This window comes from Microtus ochrogaster, unplaced genomic scaffold, assembly GCF_000317375.1.
Source record: "Microtus ochrogaster isolate Prairie Vole_2 unplaced genomic scaffold, MicOch1.0 UNK17, whole genome shotgun sequence".
Classification (NCBI taxonomy): Eukaryota; Metazoa; Chordata; class Mammalia; order Rodentia; family Cricetidae; genus Microtus; species Microtus ochrogaster.
In genome coordinates, this window is record NW_004949115.1 from 1651194 (window position 1) to 1670029 (window position 18836).

At 44.8% G+C, this 18836-nt stretch overlaps 2 protein-coding genes across 3 annotated transcripts in view; one reads left to right on the plus strand and one right to left on the minus strand.

Annotated features, from left to right (window-relative positions):
• Window positions 1-12212, plus strand: part of Col4a6 (collagen type IV alpha 6 chain) — a 329947-nt gene extending 317735 nt beyond the window's left edge. Inside the window, exons 38-45 of the mRNA XM_005367340.2 lie at window positions 3502-3618; window positions 3940-4101; window positions 4251-4349; window positions 6152-6298; window positions 7325-7441; window positions 8708-8899; window positions 9592-9878; window positions 10604-12212. Of these exons, the coding sequence (XP_005367397.1) occupies window positions 3502-3618; window positions 3940-4101; window positions 4251-4349; window positions 6152-6298; window positions 7325-7441; window positions 8708-8899; window positions 9592-9878; window positions 10604-10864 (1382 nt within the window). The 3' untranslated portion in view covers window positions 10865-12212. The remainder of the gene's footprint in view (window positions 1-3501; window positions 3619-3939; window positions 4102-4250; window positions 4350-6151; window positions 6299-7324; window positions 7442-8707; window positions 8900-9591; window positions 9879-10603) is intronic.
• Window positions 12213-13567: 1355 nt separating this feature from the next.
• Atg4a (autophagy related 4A cysteine peptidase) overlaps window positions 13568-18836 on the minus strand; it is a 54981-nt gene continuing 49712 nt past the window's right edge. For both annotated transcript variants that reach the window (XM_005367341.3, XM_013353849.2), the window contains exons 11-13: window positions 17808-17864; window positions 15252-15360; window positions 13568-14591 (exon numbers count right to left, since the gene is read on the minus strand). In XM_005367341.3, the coding sequence (XP_005367398.1) occupies window positions 14521-14591; window positions 15252-15360; window positions 17808-17864 (237 nt within the window). In that variant the 3' untranslated portion in view covers window positions 13568-14520. The remainder of the gene's footprint in view (window positions 14592-15251; window positions 15361-17807; window positions 17865-18836) is intronic.

Consider the following 18836-nt stretch of genomic DNA (forward strand, 5'->3'; position numbering starts at 1 on the left):
AGGGCTAGGACTAAAAGCATGCGTGCACCACCACTTCCCAGCCTTCAGTTATAGTTTTCATAAACCAACTTCCACCCTGATCTCAGCTCCCCACACTGCTTTCTGTGTGTCCCTCTCAGAAAGTAACAGCAAATTTCCATTCTTCAGTTTCCTCAGCCGTGTTCTGGAAACCCATACTGACTCCCGCTTAAGGGAAGCAGGAAATGAATGCAGTATAGCCTCATGACTTAGAGGATGCCTGTTAGGTTCAAATTTCAGTTCTCCCTTTCACTAAGCGGTATGATCCTGAGCAATGACGTTACATGCCTTTCTGTGAAATGGATATAACAACAGAACTGTCTCACAGGGTTTTTTTCTGAGGATTCTAGCAACAGTAGGGCAATGTGTGTCCAAGAACCTATGTCAGTGTCCTGCAGATGCCCCGAAAACCCCTGGACACTATGCTATTACATGCTACTTGGGAAGTGATATCTGCAGTATATTTGGGACCTTAGATCTCACCACACTTTCCACTAGATTCACATATTAATGCATTTCCTGCTACCCTTGGAATTGGGGCAGCTGTTGTTTCTGTGTTTAATCTTTCCATTGGTCAGGACAAATTTGTCCTTCTGGGGAAGTCAGGAGTTTCTCCAGGGGAAGGGCTCAAAGCAGGGTTTGAGCCTGCAGAGCTATTGTGGCTTTTTTCCCCAGGACATAGAGAAGATGGGACTGGAGGGAAGCATATGGCATTTCTTCTTCTGTTTGTAAATCTTGACTGTGAATTTCTGGTTATCAAATTATTCATTTACTTTAGCTGACATGAAATCCTAATTACAATTGCAGAAAACATCACACATCAAGATGGATATATTCTAGGAACATAATTATGAGTAGCGGCACGCCACAAAGGAATACGTTTGGTGTGCTTCTGTCATTAGATGTTCAAAAATAAGCGAAACAACCAACATACTGTTTAGGGATACAAATATTCATGAACAAATTATGATGAAAAGGAAGGATGTGAACACAGAATTCGGGAATGGTTGTCTCTGAGAGGAGGGGGAAATCTGTGGGGGCTACACAGATAATTAGCGAGATGATTCCATCTTCGCTTTCCTTTAGTGTGCCAATGGAGGGCAGATGTGTTCATCATACCTGGATTATTCTTTATTGAACCAATTTGTTTAAAAAGAATAACGCATGTATTGTACCCACAGACAAAACTGTCTGTCATTTGCTCATGGAAGTAAAACAGACTCAGCCCAAGAACACTCCATTCCCTGGGCTCACAGTACCTTTAGCTAAATGATTCGCAATTACACTGTTGTTGTCATACTTGCACCTGAATCCTTCGAGCCTACACTTATGTATTTAGAGTTTCTCAGGCTTTGGCTTTGTAATCAGTTAGCAAAACAGTCATCTTACACTTGCAGCTCCTCATTTAGAACATTATAGTTTTCATAAAAAATACATACGAGGGCTTACAAAGATGGCTCAGTGGGTAAAGGCACCTAAGTTACAAGCCTGACAACCGCGTTTCAGCCCGGGAACCAAAGTTAAGACTGACAGAAAGACCCAACTCCACAGAGCTGTCCTCTGAGCCACTCATGCCCTGTTGCACACCACCCTGAGCACACACAATAATGGTAACTTGTTACCAATATGAGATTTGGGCACTACTTTAGGGCAGTAGTATATTTATTTAGCATTTGATGACATCTTAGTACAACTGTAAAGTCAAAAAGCAGGTAAAGAACAGGCAAGTCTTCACAAAACTGACATGGGGACTCAGAATCTGTGGGCTGCTTGCGCTTATTTCATTTACATGTGGTTTTATGGTATTTTCCTTGTCGTCTCTGCATAATTTTGGCTGATATAAAATGCACATCTAAAGCTCTCTTTCCCGGAAAAAAAGCATGCACTATATCTTTCTTTTCAGATCCTTAATTAAAACGAGAAGTACTTCAGAGAGTCATCCTGACACAGTTGACAATGTACCAGTAGCAACTTGTAATTTTCTTGTGCTTACTCGTGTGTTTTCCCCTTGTCCAGGACCTAAAATTAACCAAAGCCTGTTCCCTAAATCAACCTTCTCATCTCCAGTTTTCTTTGTGATTCAGTACATTAATGAGCTATTTTTAAAGACCTGCTTCGGCTAGACTACCATCTCTCTTTACAAGTTTTTACATGAACTTACCAGTTTCTTTTAAAGGTAGATATATGATAGGAAAATGAGTGCTAATATTTTTGGATTTTTCTTCTCTCACACACGCAAAGAGAATCTCAACCAACAGATTTCATCGAGCAGACACACTGAACTTTCTTAGTTGACTCTCCATTAGCCTGTGCCAATTAACACATCTGTTCCATGCGTACTGGGCAGCAGGAACTTCCCCACATGTGTCGATAGTTTGGATCTTTCCCCAACAACACTGCCATATGTGTATTTCACATGTATTAAATAAATATGTTGTCATCTGATGAAAGTTTTTGTTTTTTAACTTATGGTAGAAATCATTCCACAAGTCAAAAACATGTAAAGTAGTATGGGAGTCTGAGCAGAGGATTTTGGGTTTTTTGTTTTTGTTTTTTGTTCATTTTTGGTTTTGTTTTGGTTTTTTTTTTTTCGAGACACGGTTTCTCCGTAGCTTTGGAACCTGTCCTGGAACTAGCTCTTGTAGACCAGGCTGGTCCCGAACTCACAGAGATCCACCTGCCTCTGCCTCCCGAGTGCTAGGATTAAAGGTGTGCGCCACCACCGCCCGGCTAAGCAGAGTATTTTGTAAATGCTCTATTACATAACTATTCACTTTGACCAAAGGGGAACAGACACCTGTTACAGAGACGTGTGTTCAACAGGCTCCTAAGCGGTCATTCCACTACTATGACACCTATAAAAGATGGGGGTTTTTTTGTTTTTGTTTTTTGGGCTTTTTGTTTTATTTTGGTTTGGTTTGGTTTTTTGTTTGTTTGTTTTGGGGGATTTTTTTTTTTGATTCATTTGCCTAGAAGTGCCAGGAGATAGCCCAGAAACCAAGGATACACAGACAAGGGGATCCATCCATAGTACTCTTGCTGCCTCCGTTCCGGATGGTCTGGGTTGGGTCATACAGTAGCTATAACTCTTTGGCAGCATCAGACAGCTGTTGGGAAAATTTGTTCGATGGACCGGTGTGTTTAATAACACTTGGGAAACGTAAAATCCAGCTGCTTGGCCATGCCTTCTTTTGTTTATGATTTGGAGAAAAAGCAGCCTAAAATACTTCCATCACCAGTGAAATCGGGGAGCTAGAAATTTCCACAGCTCTGTTCAGATTAAATGAAGCTCCAGCTGGAAAGGAAGAGCCCTTCTTATTTACGGCTGTCTGCTCGCTGGAAACGTCGGCTGAAGAGAGAAGAGCCCTCTGCTGGTGTCCGCTGGTCTTGCAGCTACCTTAATAGCTTCCATTTTCTGAGTTCCCCCTACCCTCTCCTGAACATGGGAAGCCCACCAAGCCCCATTTTATTTATTCTTTGTAGGTTTCCCAGGTCTCCAAGGTCCTGCTGGTCCCCCTGGAGCCCCAGGCATCTCCTTGCCCTCAGTCATAGCAGGACAGCCTGGTGACCCCGGGCAGCCAGGCCTAGATGGAGAACGAGGTAAAAACAAGTAGCCCTAAATAGAACTGGCCACCCGACTTGGATGTTTGCATATATGCTTTATATAATGCAGCCCTTTCCCTGATGCTGAGCATGTGTGGATCTGCTGGGCCGCAACTTATTCTCTTCCTCCAAGATCTGAGGGACTAGAACTGGCTGCATTTTGCTGAAGTGTTTCAGAAAGCCAGGGCGTGGGGACTCCATAGACAGCAAAAAACCAAAAACCCTCAACTATGAATGGGCTTTGGCTACCTAAGCACCTAGGCTTTCAACAGCTTCCCATCTTCCTACACTTCATTTCTTTTCCAATCTTATCCCTAGGCCGCCCAGGCCTTCCAGGACCTCCAGGTCCCCCTGGCCCATCCTCAGACCAAGGTGACACTGGAGAGGCTGGCTTCCCTGGAATTCCAGGCCTTCAAGGGCTCAAGGGAAAACAAGGACTTCCAGGTTCCTCTGGCCTCTCTGGAGACCTAGGGCTGAAAGGTAGGTCTGTTCCACCCACTGTAAGACCCATCAATCACCACTGTATAGTACGGTGGTCCCCAAGTACAACCCGTGGAAGGGTTTTTTGCTGTCTGGTCTCCCTCGTCACCATGTCAACACCTGACCTGTTTTCCTTTGGGCCTTGCCAGGCATGAAAGGAGAGCCTGGCCTCATGGGGACTCCTGGCAAGGTTGGGCCACCAGGAGACCCAGGATTTCCTGGGATGAAGGGGAAGGCAGGGCCAAGAGGTGAGTCTGGGCCAAGCCCGAGCTGTGGAGGGAAGGGGTGAGGCATGAGGCTGAGGTTCTTTTAGAAGCCAAGCTGTCCAGCCACACCACAAAAGCAAATGGGGATCGTGTTCTCCAACCCAGAAGGGAGTTTCTCTACTTTGGAGATGCCTCTGTCCCCAACTGCTCCTAGGACTGAAGGGCCTTATTGCTTAGCTGCCATGGGTTCTGCCACTGACACCCCCCCCCCACGGAGTACTTCTGCGTGGCTTCTAGACCCCTACCCTCATTTTCACAGTTCAGAAAAGCAGCCTTCTCTCTGTCCTCAATCCTACCTAGGCATTCAGCCCATCAGAAGTCCCTGAGGGCTAGATCCCCTAACAATGCCTTAATACCTGCTCCCTTTACACCAGCACTGCAGCTACCTGGAGGTCCAAGCCATCAGCATTTCTCATGTAGCACGCCTCCTCCCAGCAACAATCATTTTCTCACATACTGTTGCCAATAAAAAACAAATCGTTCTATTCACGGCATTAAAATGAACTAACTATAACCCATAAAATCTTGTGTGGCAACTCCCTTCATGCCAGCCTGTCCCCTTTATTGTTCATTGGCCTCTCCACTATTCTCCCAGTGACCTTCTTGTTGCCCCCTTCTCTCCTTCCTACTAGTCCCCTTCTCCCTCATTAGTCCCTCCTCTGTTCATGTCATGTGTATGTATGTATGTCTCTCCGTATCTCACATAGCATGCTGCTCTCCAGTTGTGTCCGTTTGCTTGTATACGGCACACTTCTCCTTTCGTTATGACCGAAGAACATTCCTTCGTGTGTATGTGCCATATTTCCTTCGTCCATCCATCTGGTAGTGGATGCTTAGACTGGTCCCAAACCTAAGCTATTGTGAACACTACAGGGAGAAACCTGGATGTGCAGGTATCTCAGTGGTATGCTGCCTTGGGAGTCCTGTGGGTATATTACTGGGAACGGTGTAGCTGGATCATAGGGTACTTCTAGTTCTAGTTCTTTGAGGAGCTCCAATATTGATCTCCATGGTGCCCACACTAGTTTACATTCGCATCAATACTGTACATGTTTCCTGATGCTCTCTTGCCCTTCGCTTCTTAAATGTCTAGCTCCTTCTGATACTTCTGATGTTTCAACAGTTTCAGCTTAACAGTCTCTGGTTATGAGCATCCGTTGGCGACTCTAAAGAAGACCCCTCTACCCATGCCACCCCATGTTCCCTCCCATTGTATCTGCACTATTTACTTCCTTCACAGTCCTTAAAATTTGCATGATGAAAAATTGTACATTGTTTGTCTTCATCACTGAGCCACAATCTGTCCCTCACTGCTCTAATCTCATACCTCCCAGGACCTTGGCAGATAGTCAACACCTAAGAAATACCTGCTTAATGAATCAGTGAACAACTTATTCTACTTGTAAAGTAATTGACTTGGGTGGGGCTCTTAGGCTGGGATGCCAACTGCACCTTTGGGTTGGATACATCTCTACAGCATCTTTGGTGCTGCATTATGACCAGTGTATAAGTTAGTAACTGCTCTATTCCTGAGCCAAGTCTCAGTCTACTATATTTCTAGCAGACATTTCCTAAGTGCCTTCCACCTAGTAGATTCCATACTGAGCTATGGGGAGTCAACCTGGGTATGACTTGCTCCCTACCTTGCCCACAGGGACCCACCAAGCCACTAAGAAGAGTCATCAAGGGTTATGTGGTCTGTCCTGGAGGCAGACAGAGGGAGGGACATCCGTGCCCCTCCTCTGCTCCCAGCCTGACACCGCTATTTCCCCACCTGCCTTCAGGCTTTCCAGGCCCCCAGGGTGTGCCAGGACACACACCAATTTCCGAAGCTATTCAGGCTCCTCCAGGACTTTTGGGTCTTCCAGGCATTGACGGTATCCCTGGCCTCACAGGAGACCCTGGGCCTCAAGGCTCTGTGGGTCCACAAGGTAAGAATGACACTAGAAAAGGGGGACTCCTGGGGAGCTGAAAAGCCTTGGTTAAGAAGCTGAAGATACTGTGGCTCGACCTAGTTCCGTTTTCTTTTTAAGATTTATTTATTTAATGTGTACAGTGTTCTTCCTGCATATGTACCTGCAGGCCAGAAGAGAGCATCAGATGTCATTACAGATGGTTGTGAGCCACCATGTGGTTGCTGGGAATTGAACTCAGGACCTCTGGAAGAACAGCCAGTGCTCTTAACCTCTGAGCCATCTCTCTAGGCCCTGACCCAGTTAGGAGAAGGCACCTTCATCAAGCTTTCTCTTGCTACTTCACAAGACTCTCACACTCCATGCCAGGGAAGGGAAAATCCAGAAAGCCAATGGGGCTTTGAAAAGTTCCTGCACCCTGATAAGCTTCTCTGCTGATGCAGTAATTCAAATCAGACCAAATCAAATGGAATTAGAAAAAGTCCAGGGTTAATGGATAAAATGCTCCTGGATGATTTTCCAGCCTCTCAGAGAGGAGCCAGGGAAGAGAGATTGAAAAACTACAGTCTGTTTTTTGAGGGGCACTTTAAATACCTCGTGGAACTGGTCTTGAGCATCTCTGGGGGAGGGGTCATCATTTGGTGAGCTTTCTGAGATGTGGCAGGGTTTGGGGAGAAAGGGGGAGGGTGTTTGGGGTGGAACTTCCATCAGAACATTCCAGACTCTTTGGGTATATGGATGCCAGGGACTGAGGTGAAGTTTCCAGTAGAACAGTCTTCAGAGAACATGGGAGTCTCTCCCCTGGATAGCTTGCCATCTCTAATGTTCTGTTTGGAGATAGAGATGTGTTGAGTGACAAAGGAGAGCACACAATAGTGGAGAAAGCACAGGGCTGGGGACAGGAGACCTGGCTTCTAAGTCCTAGCTTTGCTCCAACAGGGGTGAGTTATCTCTCTCTCTTGGACTTCACATGAATCTTAGGAGAAAGACTCTAGACTTCCACATTGAGCCTCCCCCTGCCTTGTGCATTTTTCTCTCCTACAGGTTCTAAAGGTCTACCTGGCATTCCTGGCAAGGATGGACCCAGTGGGCTTCCAGGCTCACCTGGAATCCTAGGTGATCCTGGTCTCCCCGGACTACAAGGACCTCCAGGATTTGAAGGTCAGGTGAACAAAACTTGGAGACCTAGTCAATCCTGTGGCGAATTTGCCATTGTGAGGGGGCTTGCAGGCTGAGTTCTTGTCTACCTTGATGTTCTCTTGCTGTGCAGAGATGCCATGACCAAGGCAACGGTTACAAAAGAAAGCATTTAACTGGGGGCTTGCTTACTGTTTCAGAGAGTTAGTTCATTATAGTCATGGACTGAGCATGGTAGCGGGAGGGTAAGAACTGGAGCAGCAGCTGAGAGCTATACCCTGATGAGAGAGAGAGAGAGAGAGAGAGAGAGAGAGAAACCCTCAGCTGGGTTTAAGCTTTTGAAACTCACCCTCAGGAGGTTTCTGCAACCATGCCACACCTCCTCATCTTCCTCAAATAGTACCTCTCCCTGGTGACTAGGCAGTCAACAGTATAAGCCTATGGGGGCCATTTTTTATCCGGAGCACCGCATTGCCCTTCTACCCTGCACAGTGCACAGCCTCCAGTCTATGAAAGGAAGTCCTGAAGCACTCAGGAAGGCAACAAACTCTTGCAAATCTTCGTCAGATCCTTGCCTGGCTTCTCCAGCTTTGTTATGGACCAGTGTCTTGCTGCATAGCCCTGTTTGCCCTCAAACTCATTATGTAACCCGGGCTCGCTTCAAACTCCTGATCTTCCTGGCTTTGCTTTTCATGTCTTTTTGTCTTCCTCTGACATGGGTGGAGAGGTAGATCAAGTAGTACTGTTGGAGATGAGTTCTGTCTGCCCATTGTTTTACTACTTATCTTTTCTACCAAGGACAAACAATTTGTTGTCCTTGGTAGAGAATACTTCTGAGGCTCAGTAGCAAAACATTGCAGTTCATGGCCAAGAGAGGGGAATGAAGCTTTATCCTTCTAAAGCTAATGTTATTTATAATGCTTCTGATTCGGCAGCTAGTTATGTCCTGCGAGAGACTTCAGGCTGTTCAGGAGGTTTCCACTAGACTCACTCTTAGAATCCAAGGCCAAGTGGCTAGAAAGGGACAATGGTGTACTCTTTAAAACAGGAACTGTGTATCTGGACACACGTGAGTTGGTGTCCTAGCTTGCTGATCTTGTACCTATGGCAGCTCAGGGCTCAGTTTCCCCATCTGAAGAGTGGGCTGATAATAGTGCCAGCTCCTGGGAACACCAGGATCATGTGGCTTGGTACATATATATGATGTGCCTTATACAATGTTTAGGACCAAGAGTGGCTAGGGTCACTGTCATCTGTGCCATACTTACTTGTATGTTCTTTTCTTCTCAGGCGCTCCAGGGCAGCAGGGTCCCTTTGGGAGGCCTGGAATGCCAGGGCACAGTGTGCAAGTGGGCTACACACTGGTCAAACACAGTCAGTCAGAACAGGTGCCGCTATGCCCCATCGGGATGAGCCGGCTGTGGGTGGGTTACAGCTTACTGTTCGTGGAGGGGCAGGAGAAAGCCCATAACCAGGACCTGGGTAAGTACTGGCTCTGACATACAGTCCTTGTTACCTGTCCCTGCAAGAACTGACCTCTTATGTTTCCCAGCCCTTTAGACCTGGGGTTGTGAAGTCAGCCACAAGCACCAGCTCTGGGGTCAAAAGGAATTTGACTCAAAGTCCTACCACTTCAAAGCTACATACCCTAGCTAAATTATCCAACCTCTCCAAGCTTTTATCCTCCCTTAATGGGGCTGAACTATTTCTAGTACGTGTCACATAGAGTGGTTTAAGGAATTCATGAATCAAATAATGTAAAATGTATTTAAGCCTCCATTAAGTATCAGTGATTAGTTATAACAATAGTAGCGTGCCCCGCAGAGCAGCAGTGATTAGGTGATTACTCCGGGATTAATTGCATTAGCAGCAGGTGGGCTAACTCTTATATGTGAATTCCATCTATTAAATATTGGTTTGACAAAGCAAATTAATTAGAGAGTGATTATTCACTTTATCAAGAGATTCTCGTCATTATTCAACTCCCCTGGTATATTTATGAAATGATTTGATCCTCAGGCTCCAGTACAGACTGGAGTCACCCGACTGTTGGAAAGAGCTGTCGTGCTCTGGGAAAGCATTTAGGTGGAAAGTCACATCGTCAGCTACTCGGGCCTTGTGCCCCTGCCCTTTGGCCACCACTTAGCCGATCCTTGCCCATCTTCTCTTCCCAGGGTTTGCTGGCTCCTGCCTGCCCCGATTCAGCACCATGCCATTCATCTATTGCAACATCAATGAAGTGTGCCACTATGCCAGACGCAATGATAAGTCCTACTGGCTCTCCACGACTGCCCCCATTCCCATGATGCCTGTGGGTCAGAGCCAGATTCCCCAGTACATCAGCCGCTGCTCTGTTTGTGAGGCACCCTCGCAAGCCATTGCTGTGCACAGCCAAGACATCACCATCCCACAGTGCCCTTTGGGCTGGCGCAGCCTCTGGATCGGTTACTCCTTCCTCATGGTAAGGCCTTGAACCATTCTGTCCCCGAGTGAAAACAGAGGTAGATGGTGGGAGAGAAGCGCTCAGGGCAGGCTTTCCCATGGATCTCAGGCTCCAGGGACACTTAGAATTCAACATAAAGAGAGATGAAGATGGGAATTCCAACCCCTTGTGGTTGTGGGGGAAGGAGAGCAATTTGAACCTGGTGTTCTGGACTGAGAACATGGATGAGTTGCAAGCCAAGGCCTTACTCTGTGTGTTCTTCCATTTTGTCACTATCAAAGGAAGAATATAACACATTATAATCTGAACTTGTCACTAAGCCAAAGTTTGATTCCAGAACCAACCTGCACATTAAATAAATAACTATAATTTAATAAAAATTGTCAAATTACACATATCTGTGAAACACGGGAGTCAAGGAAAGCAAATCTCACATAGCTGGGAAGCCTGTGTGATGGGAACAGATGGGAAAACACTGGGTGAAAGGTGATCACTGGCTACGCAGCATGGTTAGGAGGGTACAAAGGAGCCAGGAGCAGGCGGCTCATCCCACAGCTCCCTCAGGGGGGATGGCCAGTACCTGCTCCCAAAGCCCAGGTTCAACATGCCGCTTAGAAGCTGAGTGATTTCAGGGTCCAGACTTCTGAGATGCAGCACATATGCAGTTCTTTAAGAACAGGACGTGGGGCTCGTCCACTCTGAGTTCTGGCATCGCCCCCACGGTCCCCTCCCTTCTGTTTCAGCACACGGCTGCCGGGGCTGAGGGCGGAGGCCAGTCCCTCGTCTCCCCTGGCTCCTGCCTTGAGGACTTCCGGGCCACTCCTTTCATTGAGTGCAGCGGTGCCCGTGGCACCTGCCACTACTTTGCCAACAAGTACAGTTACTGGCTAACCGCAGTGGAGGAGAGACGGCAGTTCCGGGAAGAGCCTGTTTCGGAAACACTGAAAACCGGGCAGCTCCACACCAGGGTGAGCCGCTGCCAGGTGTGCATGAAACACCTGTAGGGTGTTGTCCGTCATACGGCCCCTGCCCTCCCTACCCCCTCACAAGTCACCTCACAAATCTGGGCTGTCTGAGAAAGGAAGGCCTGAACCCATTTGCCTGTCAAGTTGTACATGAGAGTCTCATTTGGACTGGACTACTGGACACTGGGCATCCCAACCCTCAGGCCCAACAGATGAGCCCACTGTGCTAGGATTCGCAGCTCTAGGTTCATCAATCTGGTGCTAATGTTCCATTTGGACATGTGTGTGATTATCCATGGTTACCTCAGAAAGATGTGCTGGACCGCCATTTTCGAAGACTGCTAGAGTTCTCACTGCCTTGACCAGGAAGCTCTTTATCACAGCTAAGTTATTTCTATATGATGAGATGTCACCACACATTATTTGACTTAAACTAGAACTCAGGCTTTCCACCCTAAAAGTATGGCTCTGGCTGAACATTACGGACAGCTCAGGTCTGCCTAGGGCTAGCCCTGCCTACTTAAGGCAGCCTGCTGAATCTAGGTAGCCAGTAGGATTGAGATGAGGAGCCAGCCTATAGGCAGAACTGAGCTGTGATTCCTTCTAGAGTTTGTTAATTCCATGCCCCGTCTTGACTAGGAAAAGCTGAAATACCAGCATTTGGTCCTAGACAAACCACTGTCTCCTGACTGGATCTCTCCACAGCCAAAGAGATGGACAACTTGATCTGGTCCAAAGTAGAACAAAGGATGCAGTAAACGTGACCAAGTTCTCAGTAGGAAATGAGAACCACTTCTCTTTCTTCTTGGCTTAGGGCAGAGGGATGAATAGATATGGAACTGTCAGTTTTGCTTTTAACTCCAGGAACAAAAAGGTAAATCTCATGTCCCCATTTCTCAGAAATCCCTGATTACTCCAAATGCCACCCAGATCTATGCAGGGTGGCAAACTGAGGCTGCAGTGAGTTGGCTCCTTGCATTCTGAGGCTGTTCAAGACTTTCCAATGAAAATGGCCGGCCATCCAACTACTCTTTCACAGGTAGCCTTTTAAACTATTTACAAGTTTTTTTCCCCCAAAATCTCATAAAAATCCAGCACACACCACTGTTAGCAGACCCAAGGCACAGTCTGAGTTGCCCATGAGGTATACTTTGCCCATACTATCTGCTGTTTGAAGCAATCTATTTTAATTAGCAGTTGCCTAGAACACACTCAGTTCCGTGGACACGAAGCACTCCCTTCCGGGTGATTGCACTTCTTTGGGTACTATATAAACTGTGCCCACACAAGCAAAGCATAACCAGTATAATCTGAGCTATTGTCATTATCACCTCCTACATAAGTAAAGGATGGTGTTAGCTTTGTACACAGCAAATAAAATTAATGAAATGTGAATGGTTGACTTTGAGACTCTTTTAAAATCTACTCTCACTCAACTTTATAACCAAACATTGAAACAGGGAAAATTGGAAAATGATTAAGTCAAAGGGCAGAAAGTTTTCCCCTGGTTAACAGGCCCACAACGTACTTTACAATAAGCATACACGTGCTTCTATCTTTATCACATGCTAGAGTTCAAGAAGGGACTTTCTATTCTTCAGTGGCCTCAGGATCATTTACAGATAAATTAAAAGTAGGGAAATACTGAAGTCCAAGAAATGAAATCTTGCTGCGCATTGGTGGCGCACACCTTTAATCCCAGCACTCGGGAGGCAGAGGCAGGAGGATCTCTGTGAGTTCAAGACCAGCCTGGTCTACAAGAGCTAGTTCCGGGACAGCCAGGGCTTCTACACAGAAATAGCCTGGCTCTAAAAAAAGCAAGGAAAAAAGAAAGAATGAAAACGAAATGAAATCTTGTGACTGGAGAGACTGCTCAGCAGCAAAGAGTGCCTACTGTACAATCTGAGGACTGGAGACGGGATCACAGCACCCACATAAAAAAGCCAGGAGTTCTGTGTGTATCTGAAGCCCAGCTTCAAGGGAAGCAGAGACAGGAAGGTGACTGGACCTTACTTTCGTCCATCCTAGCCAAGAAAATGTGAGCTTCAGGTTCAGGGAGAGATCCTCTCTGAAAAGACTACAGAGAGAATGATAGAAGAGGATACCCGAGGTCCCCTCCTCCAGCCTCCATCTGCTCGCCGAGCTGTGCACACACACATAGGTGCATATGCTCACACAGGCACATATACACAAATAGATACAGAAAAACTAAATCTAAACTGGATGTCTGCAATATGCACATCTTACAAGTGCATATAAGTTAAACATGTGTGTGTGTTTACATATGCATAAGGCAATCCTGGGGAAGGATAAACAAGAATGTCCCAGCAGTTTTCAGGGAAGGAAACTGACCTGTGGGAGGGAGAGATTTCAGTGAATACCATTTTGCATCTTTTGAATTTTTAACCTATAGAATACATAACATACTGGCAAAAAGAAAAAAGGAAGGAAAAGGAAAAAAGGAAAAGAAAAAGGTGGAACCTAAGGAAATAAATGGGTTGGTCAGTGCTAGTTTCAAGATGCCAGATGCTGGCCTCCTGTGGAACTCTTTAAAGGATGAAGATGAAATGCAGACCCATGTGAAACTGAAAGAGGCAACGGAAGGAAGACAGAGAGATGCTGTGGAGAACAGCATCCTTCACAACACACGTTCAACACAATAATCTGATGGGTCTGTGCTTCAAAACTTAGAAAGCTGTTGTTCCTCAATGACTTGGACATGTATTTAATGGACAGATTAAATGTCACCATATGAATAATTCTTTCTAAATACAGTTATCATTCAAAACAATATAATTCAAACAATTTATTTCATCCTTCAAACAAAAATGAACACTAAGTGAGCGACTGGTAAGGCCGTAGCCAGCCCTCCACTTCCTTTTGTAAAGCAAGTTTTATTAGATTACAGCCATGCTCAGTCACATGCATATTGTCTAGGGCTGTTTTTACAGCACAGAATAGTTACGACAAAGGCCACATGGCCTACAAAGCCTAAAATATTGTCTACCTACTCCTTTAAAGAAAAAATTTGCTCACCTCTGATTCAAGTGATCATGGTTTGACTTAAGGATATGGTGATATCAAACAAAAGCATCAGTAAGGCTGGCAACTGTGGCCTACTGAATAGGTTCTTCCAAACTGGAAGGCAATTAAGAGGTGTACATTTGACATCTTTTCTTTGACAAATATTTTGGTAAAAATTATAATTACATGAAGTACACATTCAAATAATTTAACAAGAGTATTTCTCCCTGGTTTACTTATTTTATTATTTGAGCAAGAAAACAGGCTTCTTCTTAGTACTTATCCCCAAAGAGGTCACACCTGAAAGGATGAAGAAGAACAGTATAACCATCTTTCATCTGCTGGTGCTTGCAATAAGATGGAAGCTGCTGTCTGTCTTCCAAATGCTCCCATTCCAGCTGCTGAAGACTTGCTGTCTCCATGTAAGACAAGCTGGAAGCAACAGATTCCAAATCTTTCTTCTAGACGCCATGACTTTTTCTTTTCAGAGAAGTGTTGTTGCCACTGATATTTTTTATTTCTGAAAAATCATAATTGGCTCAGTCATAATTGGTATTGAGTTTGTATGCTGTTGGCATATCAGGCACTTGCTGACCAAAAAAGTTTTATGTAACAAGTTCTTGTGGAGTCAGATGGAAGGCAGAAGACCTTCACATTGAGTTCTCGCTATCTTACACACTCAGAATCTCAAAATCTTCCTCCAGGTCAAAGTCCTCCAGGTGCTCAGTAGAGTCTATGAATTCTGTTGGAACACAAAGATGAGAAAGTAGAAACACTTGACACCTGGGCTGATGTTCTCAATCAAGATACTACCCAGCCACTGCCACTTTGCCTACCTGAATCAGTTTGATAAGGCAAGGTTTGTTTGGAGGAAATGTACAATAGGACTACTATAAAGAATTAGACATTTTCTGTAAGACATGAAACAACCAGGCCTGTTTATACAGAGCTGCTCACGGTGGTCTGGTTAAGGTTCACTATGGCACCTCTTTGTCTTTCTGCCATTTTATTTATTTGTTGAGACCAGGTCTTGGGATGTAGCTTAAGCTTCCCTGGAACTTACGATCCTCCAGCCTCATCATTCTGAGTGTTTGCAGGCACACAACTACCAACCCAAACCTCAAGGTACTTTCTGAGTTCCCAGGTCTGGGATTCGCTATTCTAAAAACAAATTCTAGTCATCTTGAGATTGCAATGACAAATCCTTTACAGCGTGTTGTGTTCTTTTGGTTAGCAGTCTTTCAAATGAACAAACATCAGCTTCTTCAAAGATTAAAAGAATCAGGCTAGACAAGTAGAAATTTCACTTTTTCATCAGCAGTATGAGCCACAATTGCTTTTATCTCGGCAGACAGTTGCAACATATGGGTCTGCTGGCCGAGAGCTTACAGAAACAGCTTACCTGCACCTGTGGTTGTCACTTCCGGCTTGGCTGGCGGTACAAAGGGAGGCCAATGTGATGGATGCTTCTGAACTAATTCAAACATCCTCAAATTCTCCTTTAGAATTTCCTGGGTAGACAAAGGAACAGCTGTAAATGTCGCAGTCACCACACTTCTGTTTACTTGCCAGTTCAAGAGCCTGAACCCTGAGAGTAGTCCAGTAGCTGGCAGGTGGACACATTCATCCAGCAAACACATTCATCCTGCACTTGCATCATCTGAAGACCTCAATGAAGGCATCAATGCTGGATCCGGTTGACAAGGCCAGAAGGACACTGGAGCAGACAGCTAATGGAGCCCAGTGTGAACTGATCCAGTCACGGGGCTCAGGGAATTCACTAGGTATACAGGTTCACCCAAATGTAGGGGGGAGATAATCAAAAAAGTCATTTAATCAAAACAAAATATGCCCCAGGAGAATTCTGGTACACAACTGCATGCCTTCGGATCTAGTCCAAATTCGTCTTGGTTTAAATGATACAGTCATCATGAAATTGTCATTCTGGCTTTAAGCATGAATATAGCATTGATACATTCTGAAATGGAAACGCTTCCTTTAGAGAAATAATCTTTGGAGCTGAACACTTTGCTCAGTGGTTAGGAGCACTTTCTACTCTTCCAGAAGAACCAAATTTAGCACTGAGCACCCACAATGGGCAGGTTACAACCCGTACCTAAGGCTCCAGAGGATCCAGTGCCCTCTTCTGGGCTCCACTGGCACCTGCGTACACAGGGCATACTTACAAAGACAGGTAAGTAAACGTAATAAGCATGGATCTTTAAAGAATAACTCTCTTGATTGCATGTGTGGGGGCATATTCCTCAGTGGAAGCCACTGGTAAGTTGTTCTTATTCAAGTAATTCAGGTAACTCTAAGTAAATATAATGGCTACAAACAACAAAGAAAAAGACGTGAAGGCAGAAGGGGAACTTGTTGAGAAGAAAGAGTTTGATGCGAAGGGTAAGAGAGGATAATGGCAGAGAATGTGAACAAAGTACATTGGATATGTGTTTGCACGCGCATGTGTATAAAACTTTGAAGAATATACATATATGTATATGTATATATAAAACACATTACATGTCTTCTTTGTGAATAATATTTACATAGCTACAGCAATAAGACTGCTTGTTTTTCCCATTAGAAAGGAATACTAATTCTCTTGGGCTGGGGATATAGCTCAGTGACAGAGCACTTTCGGACATGGGTTCGGTCCTCAGAACTGCAGCAACAGTGATAACAAACCATATTTTTCTTGAACTGGGCATAGTGGCGCATATCTATAATCTAAGTATACCAGAAGTTGAAGGAGAAGTATCACAAGCTTAAGGCCAGCCTAGGCTTCATACTGAGTTCCAGGCTAGCCTGGGCCATACACAATAACTTCTCTCAAATAAATAAATTCTTGTAAAATCTCCATTTTGTTTCACTAAGCTATTATCTGAGGTCACAGATTCAGTTAGGGACATTCAGTGTTAGTCATTTGTTCACTGTGAAGAAAGATTCCCTCCATTTGTATACAGCACGCTGGGATCCTGCAATCCTTTGGTTTTGGAAGACAGAAATTCATGTCTGGTACCCCAGCAGACACTTTAAAAAATATTTTCTATGATCTCCCTAAGTTCATTCAGTGAACACATATCAACATATAACATCTCATTCGTATGTGTTAGAGACTGGCAATGAGGGAAACAGAGATTAGTGAGTCAATACAATAATTCTCTTCTACACAATATGCCAAAAGGAATCACTCATCATGGACTTCTGCAAATTCTGATCCCTTTCAGTGGTCACATGCCTGTATCTTAAATAAATAACCCAGTTAGTAGAAGAAAATGTCCTCCAAACCACAATGGTATATACTGCATTATAAATGAACCACTAAACACCTAGAAACATGTCAGTCTGTTTAACCATCTCAAAGTTACAAACACGAAAATGAAATTTTGAAATTTATGCCCTGGCAATGCTGAAGCATACATGAGCAGCCCATATATGTCAGTTCTGTTGAACTTGTCCATATTGGGTTTCATGGTCTAAGTTGATGAGGACGACTGACCAGGTCTCTTCCTCAGGTGGGCACCAGATCTCATTACAGATGGTTGTGAGCCACCATGTGGTTGCTGGGAATTGAACTCAGGACCTTTGAAAGAGCAGTCAGTGCTCCTAACTGGTGATCCATAACATAGTAGGGAAGAAATTGCAGTTTGAGGTTAAAACAGCCCAATGTTAGCAGAACGTTTCTGGTGCCACATGGCCTTAGCGAGGTGCAGCGTTCACCTTCAACACTGAATGTCCCACTTAGCTGATACACTCACAGGCTTGACTTTCTTCACTTGTCCCAAACTTATTCAGAGTTCTCCACAACCGACAGGTTCTTTGTTATCTTAGTTTCCTCCTCTTGCAACCAAATTATGTCAGAATGGTTTTGTTATTATGTATAAGTAATCTTTAAACGGAGCCAGATTTAGTGGCTTTCATGTTTACACTTTTTTTTAAATCCATACATCCTTACCTTCTGAACAAGGCTACACCAATTGTCAAAGTCTTTCTCTTCTTTGCAGAAAAATCCCTTGGGTGGGGAAGAAGAACACTATTTAGAATTTCCCTTTACAAGATGGAGCTATTGTCCCAGAGTTAGGAGGTGGGCCACTTTCTTGCCACACGTTTTCCTGGACTGACTGGCTGGGCCCTCTCTCCCTAAAATCACTGGCTTACATAAGCACATACATAACCATTCTGTCTCTTTCTTTCCTCATGTCTCCTCCCTTCTCCCCTCCCTCCCGTCCTCATTCTCCCCCTTTCTCCTTCCCTCTTCCTCCTGGTCTCTGTTTCTTTCTTGCCTTCTCCCTCTCCCATCAACATTGTTAGACACTGTAACTTGAAGGTCAGTCTCCAAAGCACGGGGTTAATTTCATCACATTCACACATACATGTGCGCAGGCACACACACACACACACACACACACACACACACACACATACACACACTTATACACACACACATAGTATAAAATATTTTATTGCAACAGGACACAAGAGCTTTTACTTGTACTTTTAGCTGGATAGTACTTTTAGTTGGATAGTCTTTTAGATGGAAGCATTACTTTAAAAGATGGTTGACTCTTTGAAAAACTGTCAGAGTTGCGAGAAACAGCAGTATCCTGCCCTGACAATCACCATTCAGTAGGATAAGAGTGGTCCAAAACAAGAGAGGAGTATCAGTCCCTGGTCACTGGTGTTCTGATGGGTGAAACAGGAAATGAAGATGCAGAAGGGCCTAAGAAATACTGACTGCTTCACAGGCAGGAGCCCTTTCAATATGTGTTGATAGCAATCACACTTTCTAGAGCAAACCCAAGTCTTCCTGGATTGGGGCATCAAGAAATAGATACCTCCATCCATCACCAGGTGAAGGTTCATAGCCAAAAGGATAACTATATGTTTTTCTTTGGGTTCACCTTCTTACTTAGCTTCTTTAGGTTCGCCAATTGTAGACTCCGTGACCCTTACTTATGGCTAGAAACCAATTATGAGTGAGTAC